This window comes from Sceloporus undulatus, chromosome 2 (assembly GCF_019175285.1).
Source record: "Sceloporus undulatus isolate JIND9_A2432 ecotype Alabama chromosome 2, SceUnd_v1.1, whole genome shotgun sequence".
NCBI lineage: Eukaryota > Metazoa > Chordata > Lepidosauria > Squamata > Phrynosomatidae > Sceloporus > Sceloporus undulatus.
The window spans coordinates 80,323,639-80,342,666 of NC_056523.1; the positions used below are offsets into that span (position 1 = coordinate 80,323,639).

Sequence of the window (19,028 nt, forward strand, 5' to 3'; positions counted from 1 at the left end):
AGCTTGACGAAAGAGGTGAGTCTTTAGATTTTTCCTGAAAGACTCTAGGGAGGGGGCTGAGCAGAGCTCGTCAGGCAGAGAGTTCCAGGTCGGGGCTGAAGCAGAAAAAGCCCTATGTGCAGACCCTATCGTGGGGTTTTGGGGGGCTGAAAGTGTATGATTTGCCAAAAGTCATCTAACTGGCTTCCATGGCCAAGTGGGGAATTGAACCCTGATCTCCAGAGTCATAGTTCAGTGCTCAAACCACTACACCATGCTCTGACCATTGTTAGTGGAAGCAAATGTTCCTGCTGTTTGGTCTTGTATTCTTTCATAACAATGTGTACCTAGCTAGATACACTCCAATGACAGACATGTGGGATTCGTAAGACTAAAAGAGAATAAGACTGTAGTTTTACTCTCAGTTTGTTTTCCTCTGCAGAGATAATTTTATTTAAAAATAAAGGAGTTAGAGGGGTAGGCTAGCCCCCAACATGAGTCTCACCTCCTGCCAGCTGAAAGGCAGAGCTCAACACATCAAGCGAGCACACAAACAGGTACAAAAAGCCAAACATCAGGGGCACCTTGAGAAGGCTGGTGAGGATGGATTTGGTTCTTGCACATTTGCCAAGTTCTGCAATGGAACAACAGTCATTAATCACAGTTGAACATTAGATATTCATAGCCAGTTCAGTCTGTTGCTCCCAAGACCATGCAGCTGAACACTTAGCAGCTAATCCTCTCTGATCCCTTCTTTCTCCACATTCAGCTTCCCATTGAATCCCTCTAACTTCAGTGATTTTTGACGCTCCAGCTGATGCTCTGGAGGAGCTGTCCCTATGGCATAAATATAGGAGCACAGGACACATCACTGTAGAGTTAAGAAGAGCAAAGGTGGAGTACGACATGGTCCGCAGCTCAGCTTGTGCCTCTGTAGAAACCTTTCTAGAGTAAAAATGAAGTTGGAAAGAGGTAGTCATCCATCAGGCAGTCATTCCAATTCTGAAAACAAACCCACTTCATTTCAGCACTGCCTTGGGTTGCTTAGTAACAGTACAAGAACCTGCCAGTCATCATTCTATAAATGCCTAGTGCCTTGCAGCAGGGGATGGACAGAAGTGGGGACCACAATCTTTCAACAGAAGCCACCCACACAATCGGTATGGGCAATGAGAAAAAAAGTATGTTATGACACGACACAAGCACCTTAACTCTGACTTAAGGACACAATGAGAATGAGGGCCAGCATCAGTTGGAGCCCATGTGCACAATTCTATGACTCAGCCACTTGTCTTAAGGGAGACCTTCCCAGTGGGAAACATTCCCTTTCAATATTTATCAGCTGGAAACAGATTGTGTAAACTTGTTGCGGTTAAACAGCAGTGATGTTTTAATTCTAACAAGCAGGGAATCATTACTGATAGCATGGCAAAGTTCCATCCAGAGCTTATTTTTTGCACATGATACTGTTCTGGTATTTGGACCATTGATTTGATTTGATCTGATCTGATCTGATCTGATGAATGAACAAATCTATTAGGATTTTCATTATCACCGCAAATAAAGGGTGGGAATCATGAGGCCTTTCAGATGTTGGTGAAGTGCCATTCGCAGCATTCTTTACCATTGGCTAAAATGTAAAAAGCCATATTATCCCCACCCCTACCATCAACACTGCCTCAGAGTATATCCTAATACTTACCATCAAACCTGAGATAAACCAAGTAAGCATTTGAATCAAATTAAATCAAATCAAGGATGCATCTACACTGTAAAAATAATGCAATTTGACACCACTTTAACTGCCATGGCTACATCCTACAGACTCCTGGGATTTGTAGTTTTGTGAATCACCAGCACTTTTTGGCAGAGAAGGCTAAAGACCTTGTTAAACTACAAACCCCAAGATCCCATAGGATGGAGCTACAGCACTTAAAGTGGTGTCAAACTGCATTATTTCTATAGTGTAGATACATCCTTGATTTGATTTAGATCTTGTTGGACTGTAGGCTCTAGCTGCCCTAGCCAATGGCAAAGAATGCTGGGAATGCAGTCCAGCAACATCTGAAAGTCCTTGCGATTCCCATCCCTTATTTGCAGTGATAATGAAAATATTAATAGATTTGTTCATTCATTATTTGTTTCACTACACCCTACACTCAGCTTAGAAAAGTTAATTCTGAAGCCTACAATTCACTGACTATCTGGATGATTCTGGAAACCATAATCCATAAAAATAACTTTTTTAACCTTTGCCCATGTTATGCAGACTGATGGCTTGGCTTTTCACTCAGAATTGTCTTTCTAAGTTAAAATAGGACCCACTTCCAAGTAAATGTGCATAGAACTGCTTCTCTAAAAGAAGAAACATTCACTATTAAAAGGCCGAGTCACTTTACACACTGAATTACAAAGCAGGTCAAAATGGCCCATGGATCTTACAAGAATTTTAAACAAAAGTTTCTGCATATACATTATGGGCACAATGGTCATAATGTCTCCTGGTAGATCAGGACTTAGGTTACTGAAAAAGCTTCAGGTGAACATTTCTTCTATCATATTTACACGAGGGGACTTTCTTAATGTTACTGTTTTGGTGCTTGCACAACACAACTTAGCCTCTTTTATTTTGATAGCACCAGAGGACAAATCTTCAAGCCAAAAGTATCTCCATAGGGCAGTATTATTTTACTTATTCAAAGATGTATATGCCATAGTTTTCTGTGGGTTTTTTGGGCTATGTGGCCATGTTCTAGAAGAATTTCTTCCTGATGTTTTGCCAGCCACAGATGCTGGCGAAACGTCAGGAAGAAACTCTTCTAGAACATGGCCACATAGCCCAAAAAACCCACAGAAAACTATGGCATATACATCTTTGAATAAGTAAAATAATACTGCCCTATGGAGATACTTTTGGCTTGAAGATTTGTCCTCTGGTGCTATCAAAATAAAAGAGGCTAAGTTGTGTTGTGCAAGCACCAAAACAGTAACATTAAGAAAGTCCCCTCGTGTAAATATGATAGAAGAAATGTTCACCTGAAGCTTTTTCAGTAACCTAAGTCCTGATCTACCAGGAGACATTATGACCATTGTGCCCATAATGTATATGCAGAAACTTTTGTTTAAAATTCTTGTAAGATCCATGGGCCATTTTGACCTGCTTTGTAATTCAGTGTGTAAAGTGACTCGGCCTTTTAATAGTGAATGTTTCTTCTTTTAGAGAAGCAGTTCTATGCACATTTACTTGGAAGTGGGTCCTATTTTAACTTAGAAAGACAATTCTGAGTGAAAAGCCAAGCCATCAGTCTGCATAACATGGGCAAAGGTTAAAAAAGTTATTTTTATGGATTATGGTTTCCAGAATCATCCAGATAGTCAGTGAATTGTAGGCTTCAGAATTAACTTTTCTAAGCTGAGTGTAGGGTGTAGTGAAACAAATAATGAATGAACAAATCTATTAATATTTTCATTATCACTGCAAATAAGGGATGGGAATCGCAAGGACTTTCAGATGTTGCTGGACTGCATTCCCAGCATTCTTTGCCATTGGCTAGGGCAGCTAGAGCCTACAGTCCAACAAGATCTAAATCAAATCAAGGATGTATCTACACTATAGAAATAATGCAGTTTGACACCACTTTAAGTGCTGTAGCTCCATCCTATGGGATCTTGGGGTTTGTAGTTTAACAAGGTCTTTAGCCTTCTCTGCCAAAAAGTGCTGGTGATTCACAAAACTACAAATCCCAGGAGTCTGTAGGATGTAGCCATGGCAGTTAAAGTGGTGTCAAATTGCATTATTTTTACAGTGTATAGATGCATCCTTGATTTGACTTAATTTGATTCAAATGCTTACTTGGTTTATCTCAGGTTTGATGGTAAGTATTAGGATATACTCTGAGGCAGTGTTGATGGTAGGGGTGGGGATAATATGGCTTTTTACATTTTAGCCAGTGGTAAAGAATGCTGCGAATGGCACTTCACCAACATCTGAAAGGCCTCATGATTCCCACCCTTTATTTGCGGTGATAATGAAAATCCTAATAGATTTGTTCATTCATCAGATCAAATCAGATCAAATCAAATCAATGGTCCAAATACCAGAACAGTATCATGTGCAAAAAATAAGCTCTGGATGGAACTTTGCCATGCTATCAGTAATGATTCCCTGCTTGTTAGAATTAAAACATCACTGCTGTTTAACCGCAACAAGTTTACACAATCTGTTTCCAGCTGATAAATATTGAAAGGGAATGTTTCCCACTGGGAAGGTCTCCCTTAAGACAAGTGGCTGAGTCATAGAATTGTGCACATGGGCTCCAACTGATGCTGGCCCTCATTCTCATTGTGTCCTTAAGTCAGAGTTAAGGTGCTTGTGTCGTGTCATAACATACTTTTTTTCTCATTGCCCATACCGATTGTGTGGGTGGCTTCTGTTGAAAGATTGTGGTCCCCACTTCTGTCCATCCCCTGCTGCAAGGCACTAGGCATTTATAGAATGATGACTGGCAGGTTCTTGTACTGTTACTAAGCAACCCAAGGCAGTGCTGAAATGAAGTGGGTTTGTTTTCAGAATTGGAATGACTGCCTGATGGATGACTACCTCTTTCCAACTTCATTTTTACTCTAGAAAGGTTTCTACAGAGGCACAAGCTGAGCTGCGGACCATGTCGTACTCCACCTTTGCTCTTCTTAACTCTACAGTGATGTGTCCTGTGCTCCTATATTTATGCCATAGGGACAGCTCCTCCAGAGCATCAGCTGGAGCGTCAAAAATCACTGAAGTTAGAGGGATTCAATGGGAAGCTGAATGTGGAGAAAGAAGGGATCAGAGAGGATTAGCTGCTAAGTGTTCAGCTGCATGGTCTTGGGAGCAACAGACTGAACTGGCTATGAATATCTAATGTTCAACTGTGATTAATGACTGTTGTTCCATTGCAGAACTTGGCAAATGTGCAAGAACCAAATCCATCCTCACCAGCCTTCTCAAGGTGCCCCTGATGTTTGGCTTTTTGTACCTGTTTGTGTGCTCGCTTGATGTGTTGAGCTCTGCCTTTCAGCTGGCAGGAGGTGAGACTCATGTTGGGGGCTAGCCTACCCCTCTAACTCCTTTATTTTTAAATAAAATTATCTCTGCAGAGGAAAACAAACTGAGAGTAAAACTACAGTCTTATTCTCTTTTAGTCTTACGAATCCCACATGTCTGTCATTGGAGTGTATCTAGCTAGGTACACATTGTTATGAAAGAATACAAGACCAAACAGCAGGAACATTTGCTTCCACTAACAATGGTCAGAGCATGGTGTAGTGGTTTGAGCACTGAACTATGACTCTGGAGATCAGGGTTCAATTCCCCACTTGGCCATGGAAGCCAGTTAGATGACTTTTGGCAAATCATACACTTTCAGCCCCCCAAAACCCCACGATAGGGTCTGCACATAGGGCTTTTTCTGCTTCAGCCCCGACCTGGAACTCTCTGCCTGACGAGCTCTGCTCAGCCCCCTCCCTAGAGTCTTTCAGGAAAAATCTAAAGACTCACCTCTTTCGTCAAGCTTTCCCCCATGTTCCCTAATTCCATTCTTCTCCCCTTGTGTTGCTGTATTGTATTGGATGTAATTGGTGCTTTGGTTTTTAACTGTTTTAACTGTGATTGAATGATGGATATTTTATTGTTGTACTGTATTGTTTAATGTGGGGGGGATTTCTTTCTATTGGATTTTGTAGTTTCGGTATGTTTTTATTACTGTTGTAAACCGCTGTGATCATGGGAATAGCGGTATACAAATAAAGATTCATTCATTCATTCATTCATTCATAAGTCAGAAACAACCTGAACAACAGAAATGGTCAGTATAGTTCCCTTTCATCCAGATGTGCTTTACCTGCCTATTGGGGAGCCCAAAGCACCCAAAATCTCTTTTCAAAATGAAGCCTCATTTTTATTATTACAAAGGCAGCTAGAAAAGGAGGCTTTCAAATAGGGAACATTGTGAAGGTATTTAGCATTTATTTTGTCCTGCAGCTCTAGCAGCTGCACTGCCTTGTAGCAGTGATTCCATCAATAATAATAACCTTTCTGAGTTCAGAATTCAAGGCAGCTTCAGCATACAGACAATAAGAAGTAATTAAACTATCCAAAATTTAAAACCATTTAAAAATACAGTCCTTTAAAGAGAAAAGAAGGTGGGAGAATCGAATACCCCTCACTTTATTCAAAGCCTGTTCATGCTAAACTAGGAGGCAATAAAAATTATGTCTTGCTCAGTGGGACCTACCTATCAATCCTATACTCCAGATAAGAAATGAGCTGCCATATCTTTCTGTGCTCTTAGTCTAATAGCTGATTCATGGTTTCCAGCAAACCTTGAGATTTTTTTTTCTTTATACAACAATTCCCTATAAGGCTTTGTTTTTGTTTTCTTCATTTCTGGCTGGTTTCTTGCTTCTCCTACTCTTCTGTGGCCTCTAAGTAACTGGAAGAATTTCACCTGTAAATTAAACTTAGCATATAATTCATGTCCCCCTTAGCAGATTTCTAGTCTTCATGGTTATGAAACAGTATTTGAAAATGTGCTGACTATGCATGTTACAGTCTCAGAAACCATAAAGTATCTTGCAGGAAACTTCCTATGTCCAAGTACAGTTTTTGTGTTCTGCACAACAACTCTCTTATTTCTGTCTTTCATTTATACTTCCCTTTGGCCTAAAGCCTCATTTTTCCCTATTTGTCACCAAGATAGCCCCATCCACCTTGATATTAAAAACCATTATCTTAGGGCCGAAACAGATGGCCCAAATGTGCTGTGCTGGTGCTGATTTTAGGGTTAGGGTCCGCGTAGCAACCGCACGGCCCCTAACCCTAGCATGGCATGGCGGCACTATAATGGCGGCGTCCCATCCATACAGGCGCTGCCATTGTGACATAAGCAATGTGCGGCATCCACACATCGCCACACGTCACTTAAGTTTTTTCTGGGTTCTTTTCCCTCTGGAGGGAAGCCATGTGGTTTGGCAGCTGCGGCTTCCCTCCAGAAGGAATTAGGCTGCCAGCAGGCTGCCCTTTTCGGGTGGCCTGTCCTGCGCCAACCTTATCTTTCTCCTTAAATTATGTCAGGCACTGGCTGCTAGACTATACTGGACAGCAGCATCTCTACTTCTGCAACTTCATTCCATTACTCCCCTGAAGCACAAATCCCTCTATAGATGTTCCTTTATGCCTCTTTTCTCATTCATCCTCATAGCAAGGTTGGGCCTGTGAAAATCAGCTCATGAATCTACATTTGGAAACAGTGTTAAGGGCATATATATTTGTTTCTCCAAGAGCTTAGAACCATCCTATTGGCAAAATCAGAACAAAAGATATTGATCTCCTCAAAGCTGTCCAACAAACTTCAGAAGTTCAGAAATTTGTAGTTGTAACATATATCCTTCCTGTTTTATTTTTCCATTGCTGGTATTTTAGATATGCATTGTTCTTATATCTGAGTGTCTGCTCTTACTCTCAAAGATTACACTTTGTAAACCTCTTAGGGAGTGCTTAAGTTCACTGATAAGCGGTATAGAAATGTACTTGCTATCACTGTCACTCACCCCCATTGTGTTCATTTTTCACGTGCATTCATTGCTCATAGTTATAAAGTTAATACAGCTGTTGGATGTTCAGAAGCATGAAGGAAGATTATAAAGCCTGGATTAAGTGTTAAAGTGTTAAAGCACATGCTTAGGTTGCAGAAGATTTCATGTTTAAAAGAATATCATGTTTAAAAGAATCTAATTGGATGGATAGTGTCCTTATATAGTTTGGTCACGAGATGGCACTGGACAGTTGTACAGTCCTCCCTCCATTTTCACAATGGGATTCGTTCTGGACCCCCTTGCAAAAACGGAAAATCTCACATATTAAAGCCCTATTGGCTTGAATGGAGACGTGCCCCCTAGGGGGCATGCAGGTGTGTGCTGTGGGTACGTGCCCCATTTTAACCCCCTCCGTTTGCCTCCCACAGATAGTCAAGGGACGCAGATCCCAAATCCACAAGGGAGGGAGGACTGTACTGTATTTGGAAGGAGTCAGAAGTTTCTTATATCTGTTCTGCTCTTTAGAGAGAATGAGACAATAACATTCTTGCCTTGCTTCCTGATTTATACATCTAATCTAAGTCATCCATTACTATGTTATTGGAAGACAATGCAGTTTTCTGTACTGCAGGAGTTGGCAAAGTTTGGTCTGCAGGCTGCATGCGGCTCTTGAGCCTTTTTGCTCTAGAATGCCCCCCAAAGCCCTCTAGGAGGTGTGGTGGACATGTCCATCAAGTTTGGAAGCTCCCTGCACAGTGTAGAAGTCAAAAATGGTTTCCAAAAACAAAATAAAAAAATATGCCCCCTAAGGGGTGTGGAGGGCATTTCACTGTGCTTGCATTTCACTACCTTGCTTGATCAATCCTTGCTTGATTATGCATTTATTTATATATATAAATATTTTTATCCTGGCCTCAGTCCAAGACTCTCAGGATGTCACACAGTAAAATAAATTTGAATCAAGTTCAAGCAATGTAAAACAATAAAAACAATTACAAGTTAAAAGCATATTGAGCCATTTAATGCTTAAAACAGGACAGTTTTAAAGCTGTTAAAACTATGTAATTTTCCAGGTAAAGTGGCAGGGGACATTTTCAAGGAAAACACTATCCTCGCTAATCCAGTGGCAGGGCTCGTGGTGGGAATCCTTGCCACTGTCCTGGTTCAGAGTTCCAGCACCTCCAGCTCCATTGTGGTCAGCATGGTCTCCTCAGGGTGTAAGTACTGTGGCTGGGCAGGAATGAAAGTCCAAGAGAAGGAATGGGATGGGATATCGTGGAGAGTGGCTGCCTAGGGGTGGAGCAGAAATGAGGGGGTCTTCTGGACAGCATAAATGTTGCTTAGTATTTGTAATCATTCTCTGAATTTCTTTGAATATTTCTCTTGTTTCTGACTATTCAGTGGCAATTTCTGGCATAAACAGCCATATTTTATTACCTCCTAGCAGGTGAGCTCCCCCCCCAATTCTGTGATATAAATTGGAACCAAAAATCCCCCATGGATTTGTGTGGTTTGGTACTTCACACCAGATTTGACCACTCTTTCTCTAAGCATTTTTTACCCTCATCCACCCTAGTCCTCTGTTTTATTCCTGCATAGAGTTTCAAAGTGTCCCTTATTATGCAATGTCCCTCATTTGAGGCTGGAAACATTGTCACTTACTGGTCTGTCAGGTGTCCCTTATTATGAGAGATGTCCTCTATTTGAGGGCTGGAAATTGTCTCCTTTTATATGGATGGAGCAAGTTGACAAAAAATCCCATATTCTGTGTGGTCTGGGCCCGTCATAAAAACCGCAGTATGTCCATCATGTAATTTATGAAAGTGGACAGTATGTTAATTTTACAGCGAAATATGTGACTCAATTAACTGAAATGAAAAAAACACAAACTTGTTAACAACTGCTTCCCAATTGTCCAATCTTTGTGTCATGAATTTTGACTTTCCCTTGTTGTTAGTTCGAAAACACTATTCCTACCTAGGTATTGGCATCATTGTACGCTGGGGCTGGAGAATCTGCTCTTCCAGATGTTATGGCCTAACCATGTCTATCCAGCTTCCAAGGAACTATGGGATCAAGAGAAGTAATAGTTCCACTGTATTCTGCTTTTATCAGGCCCCACCTGGAATAGTGTGTCCAGTTCTGGGCCCCACAATTCAAAGGGACATTGAGAAACTGGAGTGTGTCCAAAGGAGGGTGACTAAAATGTTGAAGGGTCTGGAAACCATGTCCTATGAGGAACGACTTAGGGGGCTGGGGATGTTTAGCCTGGAGAAGAGAAGGTTAAGAGGTGATATGATAGCCCTGTTTAAATATTTGAAGAGATGTCATATTGAGGAGGGAGCAAGCTTGTTTTCTGCTGCTCCAGAGACTAGGACCCAGAGCAATGGATGCAAGCTACAGGAAGAGATTCCACCTCAACATTAGGAAGAACTTCCTGACAGTAAATGCTGTTCGACAGTGGAACACACTTCCTCGGAGTATAGTGGAGTCTCCTTCCTTGGAGGTCTTCAAACGGAGGCTGGATGGCCATCTGTCAGGGATGCTTTGATTGAGAGTTCCTGCATGGCAGGGAGTTGGACTGGATGGCCCTTGTGGTCTCTTCCAACTCTACGATTCTATGATTCTATGGCGGGTTACAGACCGCCATTTAGTACGTATAGAATACGTACTAGGGTTAGGAAGGGGTGGTGCTTCCGCACCCCCCTAACCCTAGTACGTATTCAATACATACAAGATGGCAGCGCCCTGTTCATACGGGCGCTGCCATCTTGACGTATCGGACGCTGAGCGTCCGTACGCGTCGCGGGCGTTGTGACGTAGTGAGTGCGCCCCTGGCGCCTCGCTACGTCACAAACGCGACTCAAAAAGAAGCTCCATTTTGGAGCTTCTTTATGGGTCCGCACGGGAGCCGCGCCGTGTGGAGGCTCCGGCTCCCCTGCGAACCAACCGGCGGCGGTCTGTAACCCACCAATGATTCTATCTGTAGTCCAAAACATCAAGAGAGAAAAAGTATCCCGACCCTGCTGTAAAATATATATTTGGCCTTATCTTCTAATATATGATATATGATATAAGGCTTGTATCTTAGCAACATTTGTATAATTTGTTGTAGTAATGAAAAACCTTTGAATGTAACAGGAAAACTGGAGGGGTGAGAGACCTGGGAGTTTATCGCACTCCCCCCAAAAAAACAATTTACCCCTGGTGGGATAGAGTTGCTTACAGGATGCAGTCGGGTATTATCACATGGAAAATGCTACCAATGCCACCAGGCGACTGCATCCCAGGTAAATCCCAGCTCCCAGCCACACTCAGCTGGCCAATTTGAGACTTTGCAAATTGGCTAGCTGAGCGTGGCTGGGAGCTAGGATTTAGCCGGGTGGCATCGGTGGTATTTTCCATGCGATCATACCCGACTGCATCCCCTAAGTCAGTGACTCTATCCCACGAGGGATAAGTCACTTTTTGTGGGGTGGGATATGTGTGCAATAAACTCCCTGATGAGTACTGAGTGTCTGCTAGGAACATGATGGAAAAGAGAATACAGCAAAATTTGGGATACCTGGAACAAGCAGCTTGTTTGAAATTTCACTATGCTTCTGTTGCTCCAAATTATACAGAAAGACAGAGAATATATTCATGCCTGCTTGCCTGCATTTTCTCTAATCAAAATGTACAGTATTGTAAAACCATACCTAAGTGGCAGTACCTTAACACTCAGCAGTCATTTCTTGCCCTTTACTTTTTAGTGCTGGATGTAGCTTCTGCCATTCCCATCATCATGGGTTCCAACATTGGTACCTCAGTCACCAACACCATTGTAGCACTTATGCAGGCCGGTGACCGAAATGATTTTAAGAGGTGAGTATTAGGGATAAACTCAGTCAAGGAAGCCAGGCCTTGAGTCATCAAGACCTAAGCAGGGCTGTTGGTGAGAGGGTGACTTGGAGGTCTCTCATTCATGGGGTTGTCATGAGTTGAAGTCAATTTGGGAGCAGTTAACAAGAATTACTGTGATATGTGGTGGGCAGAATCAGTGGGGGCTGAGAATGGAAAATGGGTGGAGGAGAAGTGGGTAGCCTACACCCATGGGCTGCATTGGAGAGAAAGACAGTCATGCAGCAACCAAAGTTGGAGAAAAACCAAACGTAAGAGGGTGAGATGTACTCAGGAACTTTAGGATGCTGCAAGCAGGCAGTAGTGTCTCCTGGGTCCTATAAGAAATGAGGAAAGTCCATCTCAACAGAGGAATAATTTGCACACTGAAACAGACAATGCATATCAATAAAAGTAGGGTGGGAAGTGGGGAAGGAATTTGGTAAGTGCAGACTGGAATGATGTGGCAACTGGTGAGATCATTGATATTTGAATGATTGCCCAGCTGAAGCCCATCCCACACTATTCCCACACAATGACTCCTACACCTCATGACTTCTCTACTGTCTGGCAGGGCCTTTGCAGGGGCCACCATCCATGACTGCTTCAATTGGTTATCAGTATTGGTTTTGCTGCCACTTGAGGTGGCCACCAGTTATTTATACCGAATCACCAACATTGTTGTGACAACCCTCAAGTTTCGTGGTGGACAGGATGCTCCAGAGCTCCTGAAAGTAATCACAGAGCCTTTCACTAGTCTTATTATCCAGGTATGTGTTACTGGGTGAACAAGTATGAACTCTTTAGTCATGGCTGTAGGTAGAAAATCTAGGTAATACCTCCCTGTGGTTGACATCCTGGTGAAAGGCCCATCTTTCATTGCATTGTCTAGTCCTTACTGGTTGCTGAAGCCAGTAGCTAGGCTTCTATGTTTAAAGACTGATCGTCTTTTGGGAAAGAGTTAGTGGAATTCACATTCAATAAATTAGAATCTGAGTCTAATTCTTGGTCAGGTGGAGAAAGGTTAATGTCCAAGATGCAGGGATCTGGATGGCAACGTCTTGGGTATGGAACAGTGGAGCAAAGTCCTGCTTTTCTTGATCCAGGCCCTTCCCTTGCTATTCTTTTATTCCCAGATGCATCTTCTAATGCTGAGGTTCAAGAGGGTACACCAGGCAATGGTGCCACAATTACTTCTCTGCCTACCCTGTTTCTCAGCTGGTGTTAAAATGTCATGATTTCTCCTCCTGTCCTCAGCTTACTTCAAGGATATTTGCCAGGCTGACAACCTGGAAAAGATAGCAGAGAGCTCCCAGACAATAAGGAGGCAAGGATATGAGCCAAACATGACCTAGAAGATCCTAAGGAAGGGAAAGACTTTAGACTTTCAGTCTTTGTCTCCAGATTCATTTTGTTTCCAAAAGGGGCAAGCATGCACCAGAAAGTTAAATGTCTATTGACTGAGCAACCTTTCTCGATAAGGCAATGTGTTACAAATTCTCACAATGCTCTTGCATATTGGGAATCCTTTATGGTATGAGAGGTTGTGATGGAGACAAGTGCTGCTGCTATTTTTGAGGTTCTGTGTTTTCCATCCCTGACAGGGCTTCCATGCCCTGCTCTTTCCTTTTTTCCTATAGCTGGATAAGTCGGTGATCACAGGCATTGCCACAGGCAATGAGAGCTTGTACAACCAAAGTCTGATCCAGGTGTGGTGTGAAGCATCATCCAGGCAGGTGAGAGCTCTACCAAGAGAGACAGCATGGTGTGTGGAGAGGGAAGGATGATGCCAAGTGGTCCATGCTATTCTGTTAATGGCAGGGGAAATCAACCCAGTGGCTTAGCAGTAAAGTACCCAGACTGTTTGTGTGCTGTCGTCTTGGAGAATGGAGAGTGAATAATCACTGTGTCAGAGGTGGGCTCTGTATCAGAGGGGGAGCAAATTTCCTCTGTACACACTTCTCCCAGCAGGCCACACTAACATGAAATGTAACTCTGTCATTTTTCTTCTGTCCCTTTTCTTCTGTATGATTTTTAACACCTTTTCCTGATAAAGAAGCCAGTGAAGCTTCAAAAGCTTGCATTACTTATTTTGTGCATTTTGATTGGCCAATAAAAGTGTTGCTCTTTCATAGCTTTTGGATTTTGCTCTAAATGAGAATAAAGGTAAAACAAAATTTCACACCACTTTCACGTGGGCTTGGAGGCCTGTAAAGAACAGGTTGGAAGCTGCATGTAGACCACAGGCCACAATTTGCTTATCACTGCTCTATATGTGCATAGGGCTGGAAATGTAATGATGCACAGAGAGCTCAATGAATATACATTTGTCTTTAGACCCATAACTATGCACTTTATCAGGGTGTGAGAGATGACAGTATATGTGTCAAGGAGCCAGGAAGTTTAGGATTCCTTTAGCTGGTGCTGTACAGGTTTTCATGAACCAGAAGCAGACACCCTGTCCATATGGGCCAAATAAACCATCCTCCCCATGCCCCATGCCCACCCCCAGTCTGCATGATGCAGGGCCCAAATCCTGGTTCTGGTGTGACTGTTCAGATGACATCTGGCCAGTTCAGCACTTATCTTAGGTATACTTCCCTTAAAACATTCAAAAATAAATCACCATTTGCTCCAGATCTTCCTGGCAGATCCAGAGCCTTCCATTGGGACACTGGATGGTTGTTTATAATGCATTCCGCTGTGCCACTACCGCTGATGTGCATTGCTCACTCTGAAGTCAGAACAAGATGGCCAGCCCTGTGATCAAAACTAGGTGCCTTGTTCTGACCTCAGAGTGAGTGATGCGCAATGGCGACAGTGCTAGTCTTGAGGGACACGGCTGCCCAGCACTGCAACAGAGGGCCCAAGGTAACAGGGGGACATTGAGGCAACTTCAGGTCCAGAATACTCCATGCTGCCCCCTGAGTATTATGGCCTGTGTACCACCTAGGATTAATCATCAGTTTTAACACTGCCATGGTACATACCACCTGCAAAAGGCGGACTGGGGCTGCCTCTCTTTGCTGCGCAGAGTTACTGTAGTAACCAAATGGTGCAGTAATGCTGCACAGCAAAAAAGGAGTGCTTAGAAGCAGCTCCTGTTTGCTGTGCAGCTGTGTCGCAACAAAGTGCCATAGGACGTCACAGTGGCATCGCAGCTGCGCAGTGCCATTTGGATGCTGTGCAGGTGTGACATCACTGATGCGTGCGACTTGTAGGCAGGGCTGCACAATCATGACGGCCCCCACACGTACTAGGGTTAGGGAGCGTGTGGTTGGTGCGTGCTCCCTAACCCTAAAATCAGCACCAGCACGGCACAAAAGGCCAGTCTGTACTGCGCCACTGATATTTTTACTTAAATGTTTTCTACAATTAATTTAAAAAAAAAATCAGGATAGATTAAACAGTACAGTCCGTCCTCGCCTTACGCGGGGGATCCGTTCTGGATCCCTCCGCGTAAAGCGAATTCCGCCTATGCTCGAGCCCCATTGGAAACAATGGGGCTCATGCGCGACGGCGTGGTGGCACAGGCGCCCATTCAATTGAATGGGACGTGCTGCCCGGCGCGTGCCCCGCGGCTTGAGCGCATATGCTCAAGGCCGCGTATGGCGCGGGCGCGCTGTATTTGATTAAACTAAAACCATGAACATAAAGAAAAGTAACATAAAAATAAATAAAACAACAGATAACACAGCACATAAGCAGAGCTATGGGTTTTTTTAAAAGAAAAAACGGAGGAACTCTCTGGCATCAAAAAGTTGATAACCTTGATCAGACTTAGGTGAGGCTTTCTGGGAATTGTAATCTATAGGAGGGTTTCCATCTTCTAGAAGGCACTCTCCCTAGTTGCCAACCCATTCAGCAGAGCCCCTGTTAATGTCCTAGTTAGGGCTTTCAGGTGAAGAACAAGAAAGGGCTCCTGTAGCTTTAATGCTTATTCAGAAGAGAGAATAGGCCAGGCTGTATGGAGATATGTTGAATTTCCAAATATTTGGTCCAAGCCTAGGTACAGCCTAGAAATGGGGATTCTCACCTCCTAGAGCCAAATCCAGCCCTTCTGGGATCTCGTTCTAGTGCTTTTCTGAGACAATTACACGATACAGTGTTTGGTGACTTCCCAACTATTGTGAGGGGCTTTCGCCATTCCAAAACAGGAATACCTCTTCTAAAGCTCAGTTACTACTAGTAAAAGCTTTATGTAAAAATGATGCTGATAATTTTAGTCTTCCCCATTTGCCCTTGGCCCCTACTGCCACTGGAAAGTGACCTCCTGAGAACTATTAGAAATTGAATTTGGCCCTTGAGCTAAAAGAGGTTCTCCACTTTGCCAGGGTGCTTGATCAGAAAGGCTGGACTTCTGTTAGATATTAATGCAAGCATACAAAATCACTCTGGATGGTCAACAAACCTAGGAACCTAAGACCAGTGCTCTGAATCAGACCAAAGGTAAAGAGATGACTGGGTAGCTCACATTTTGGACAGATGCTTGGGTAGCCCTGATTTTGGGCAGATGCTTGGGTAGCCCACTAGCCCTGCCCTGCCAGCAGCTAGTACTGAAAGATATGATGCAGCCTTTTATTCAGGAGATACAAATAGCCTTTCTAATAGGAAGCAATTAATAGCCTTATCTTCCATAACTAATTTCCTTTAAAAGTAATCTAAATTGGTAGCTATTGCCACAACTTGTGGAATCAAATTCCAATGTCCACTTTGTGTTCAAGATGAGGCACTTGTTTTTCACTATCCTGACAGTTTTCCCATGGAGCTTCGTTGCTGTAAACCTGCCAATCATTTTGGACAACCCTTTGCAGCATTTCCCTCAGCACTACCATATGTTCATGTAGAGAAATTAGCAGTTTCCTACTTCCTGTGATGTTCTGTCAGTCTTAGGAATTCTTTCCCTTGACCATCAGATAGATATTTAAAGTCAAGTCTTGAGAACAGCTGCAAGGCTGGTGGCTCCTAGCCTTGCTCCTGAAAAGACATTTTAGATCAGTCTTGCTTCTCTCTCCTTAATCTACTTGTGTGTGTGTGTAGTAGGTGAAAAGATGGAAACAGCAGTGGCAAAAGATGAAAGGGTGACAAATAGAATGAAAGCATCTGCAGAGCTTAGAAACATTACTTTTTGGACTACAACTCCCAGAATTCCATAACCAGCATGGCTACAGAAGAGCAATACTGTACCTTTCTTGGCCAATTGACACACACAAAATACACAAGTGCAATCTTTTGAATTTCGGGCAAAAGATGTTAAAAAATCATATCAGAGAAGAAAAGTGACAGTGTTGGATTCACATTTTGTATCAGATGTTGTTTCTGTTGTAATTCAGTTGTTCTGCATGGATCACAATGCAGGCAAAGGCCACTCCCCTTCTTAGCCATTTGGGAGTAGGGGAAAAGGGCAATAAAAGACTGGTAATAAAATTTCAACTCCAGAATTTTATTACCTGTATTATATTGCCCTTTGTGCCAGTGGAGCTTTGAAAGCTTGCATGATGTATTTTGTGCATCTAGATTGACCAATAATTTCTCTTTTGTGGATTTTAGATTTTATTGTACAATAATCATGTTTCTAGTGGCTCTACAGAACCCCTTCCCTTTACACCTTTCTTCTTCTCTACAGATTTCTTCTAGCAGCACGAGAGGAAGACTCCTGAATTGCAGCTCCCTTGCACTATGCCACCTGGGAAGTTCTGGCAATGTCAGCACTGCAATGCTACAGAAATGTAAGACTTACACACACACCCTTTTAGGCAGCAGGGCTCTGTAAGACATGGCAGCTAGAAATGGGCTAGTCCTCTGAGGGCAACGTGGGAGATTCAGAAGTTAGGACAGAAGGGAATCAAGGGGAGTCTAGGTATCAATGCGCTCTATGGTGTTCTCTGACCCTGATCTTCCGAGCAGGCCACCACCTATTTGTGGAAACCTCGCTGCCTGACCTGGCTGTTGGACTCCTGCTGCTGGCTGGGTCGCTGATCATGCTATGTACCTGTCTCATCATGCTGGTTAAGCTACTCAACTCTGTGCTCAAAGGCCAGGTAGCCAGAGCAATCCGGAAGGTCATCAACATAGGTAGGTTCAATGAATAAAGAGCCAGAAAGAACTCCAGGTCTCTCCACTCAACCCCATCATCCTACATTCATGGTTTCTTGGGCCAAAGGGCCTATGCTAGGGGGATCTCTCTGGGCTTCTCTTATGGTAGAATCTTTGTGTGGAAATCAGTCTTTCCTCCTTGAGCAGATCTGCCGTTCCCATTTAGCTGGGTCACTGGTTACTTCGCCATGTTTGTTGGTGCTGGAATGACCTTTGTGGTGCAGAGCAGCTCTGTCTTTACATCAGCGATCACACCACTCATTGGTAAGTCAGCCATTATTTCCCTTTCAAAGGAGATTATCACACCAGGGCCAATTCAGCAATATTTGCGGTAGTGGAAGCTAATGCAATAGTAGTGCTATAGTGCTCGATATATCTGCAGTCATGGAGTTGTGTAATAATTGTGACATACATACCAAATAATAACGCGATCGTATTCTGCACACATCCATGAATGAATCATTAGTATATTGGAATTTATCATTTTGTGCATGCACCATTTTAGCGCTACAGCACATGTCTGCAAATCATGTTTCTAATACAATAAAATAAAATGTATTACTTCACCACGTTATTTTAATCCAATGTAAACAAAATCATGCCACATGTCTCAAAAGAAGACTGAAATCCACTGCAAAACCAATCCTGGCAATGAAAATAGATTGCCTCCACTGAAATGCTGTCTGGGTAAATGTCCCTGGTTATTTTCCCAATAGCGTGAATGAAGCACAATTAACTTTCACACCCTCACAATTGTGCTTCATTCACGCTAGTGAGAAGCCATTCATGGAACTTCCCTATGAATGGTTTGTCGCAGGAACATGCCAGGTTCTTCATGGGGGAAGCCCTGGATGAGCGTGACGTCGTCTGAAAATCTTCAGTGCAATTGTGCAGTTATTCTGGGATTATGCGTTTTACTCTCGGTTTCTTCCCCCATCTGAAAATCTCCTTAGAGACACAAATTCCAGAGCAAGTAGAAAGAAGTAATAAGTAATTGAAGTTACTTGTACAGAGTTACTTATTCCTCTACCAACCACCATTAACGACATAACAAAGGTCAAATTTTAAAAGCAGACGCAAAGAGCAGGAACACCTTTATCTTATTGGTGTAATGAGTAAACTAGTTTATTTTTAAAGTTACTTTTTAAAAGGGCATTTTATGGCATTTTAGAGGCATTATGACAAGATTTTTCCAAATTTCATATTCTTCTCTTATCAGTCCTATGGTGTCCCTGTGCAGACAGTCACAGTGATCAATTACTTTCTTAACCATTATTGTTATTGTTCATTTTATTTATTTTTTATATCCCTCTGTTCCCACAATCCTGGCACTCAAGGTGACCTACAAACATGATACAGATCATAACTACAAATAAAAGTTCACATTACTAATACAGTTGTCCCTCCGTTTTCCAGGGGATCTGTTCTGGACCCCCTGAGAAAAGGGAAATTCACCTGTATTAAAGCCCCATGCCTTGAATGGTGGCTTGCGCCTATGGGCG

The 19,028-nt window shown here is 42.9% G+C and overlaps 1 protein-coding gene across 3 annotated transcripts in view; it reads left to right on the forward strand.

Moving 5' to 3' along the window:
- Positions 1–19,028, forward strand: part of SLC34A1 (solute carrier family 34 member 1) — a 40,601-nt gene that overhangs the window by 15,879 nt on the left and 5,694 nt on the right. For 2 of the 3 annotated variants that reach the window (XM_042455784.1, XM_042455783.1), the window contains 8 exons: positions 4,918–5,046; positions 8,625–8,768; positions 11,304–11,415; positions 12,005–12,200; positions 13,071–13,166; positions 17,057–17,159; positions 17,338–17,505; positions 17,674–17,790. In XM_042455784.1, coding sequence (XP_042311718.1) covers positions 4,918–5,046; positions 8,625–8,768; positions 11,304–11,415; positions 12,005–12,200; positions 13,071–13,166; positions 17,057–17,159; positions 17,338–17,505; positions 17,674–17,790 — 1,065 coding nt within the window. Of the gene's footprint in view, positions 1–4,574; positions 5,047–8,624; positions 8,769–11,303; positions 11,416–12,004; positions 12,201–13,070; positions 13,167–17,056; positions 17,160–17,337; positions 17,506–17,673; positions 17,791–19,028 lie in introns of those variants that run through there. The other variant, XM_042455786.1, reaches the window with a different exon arrangement.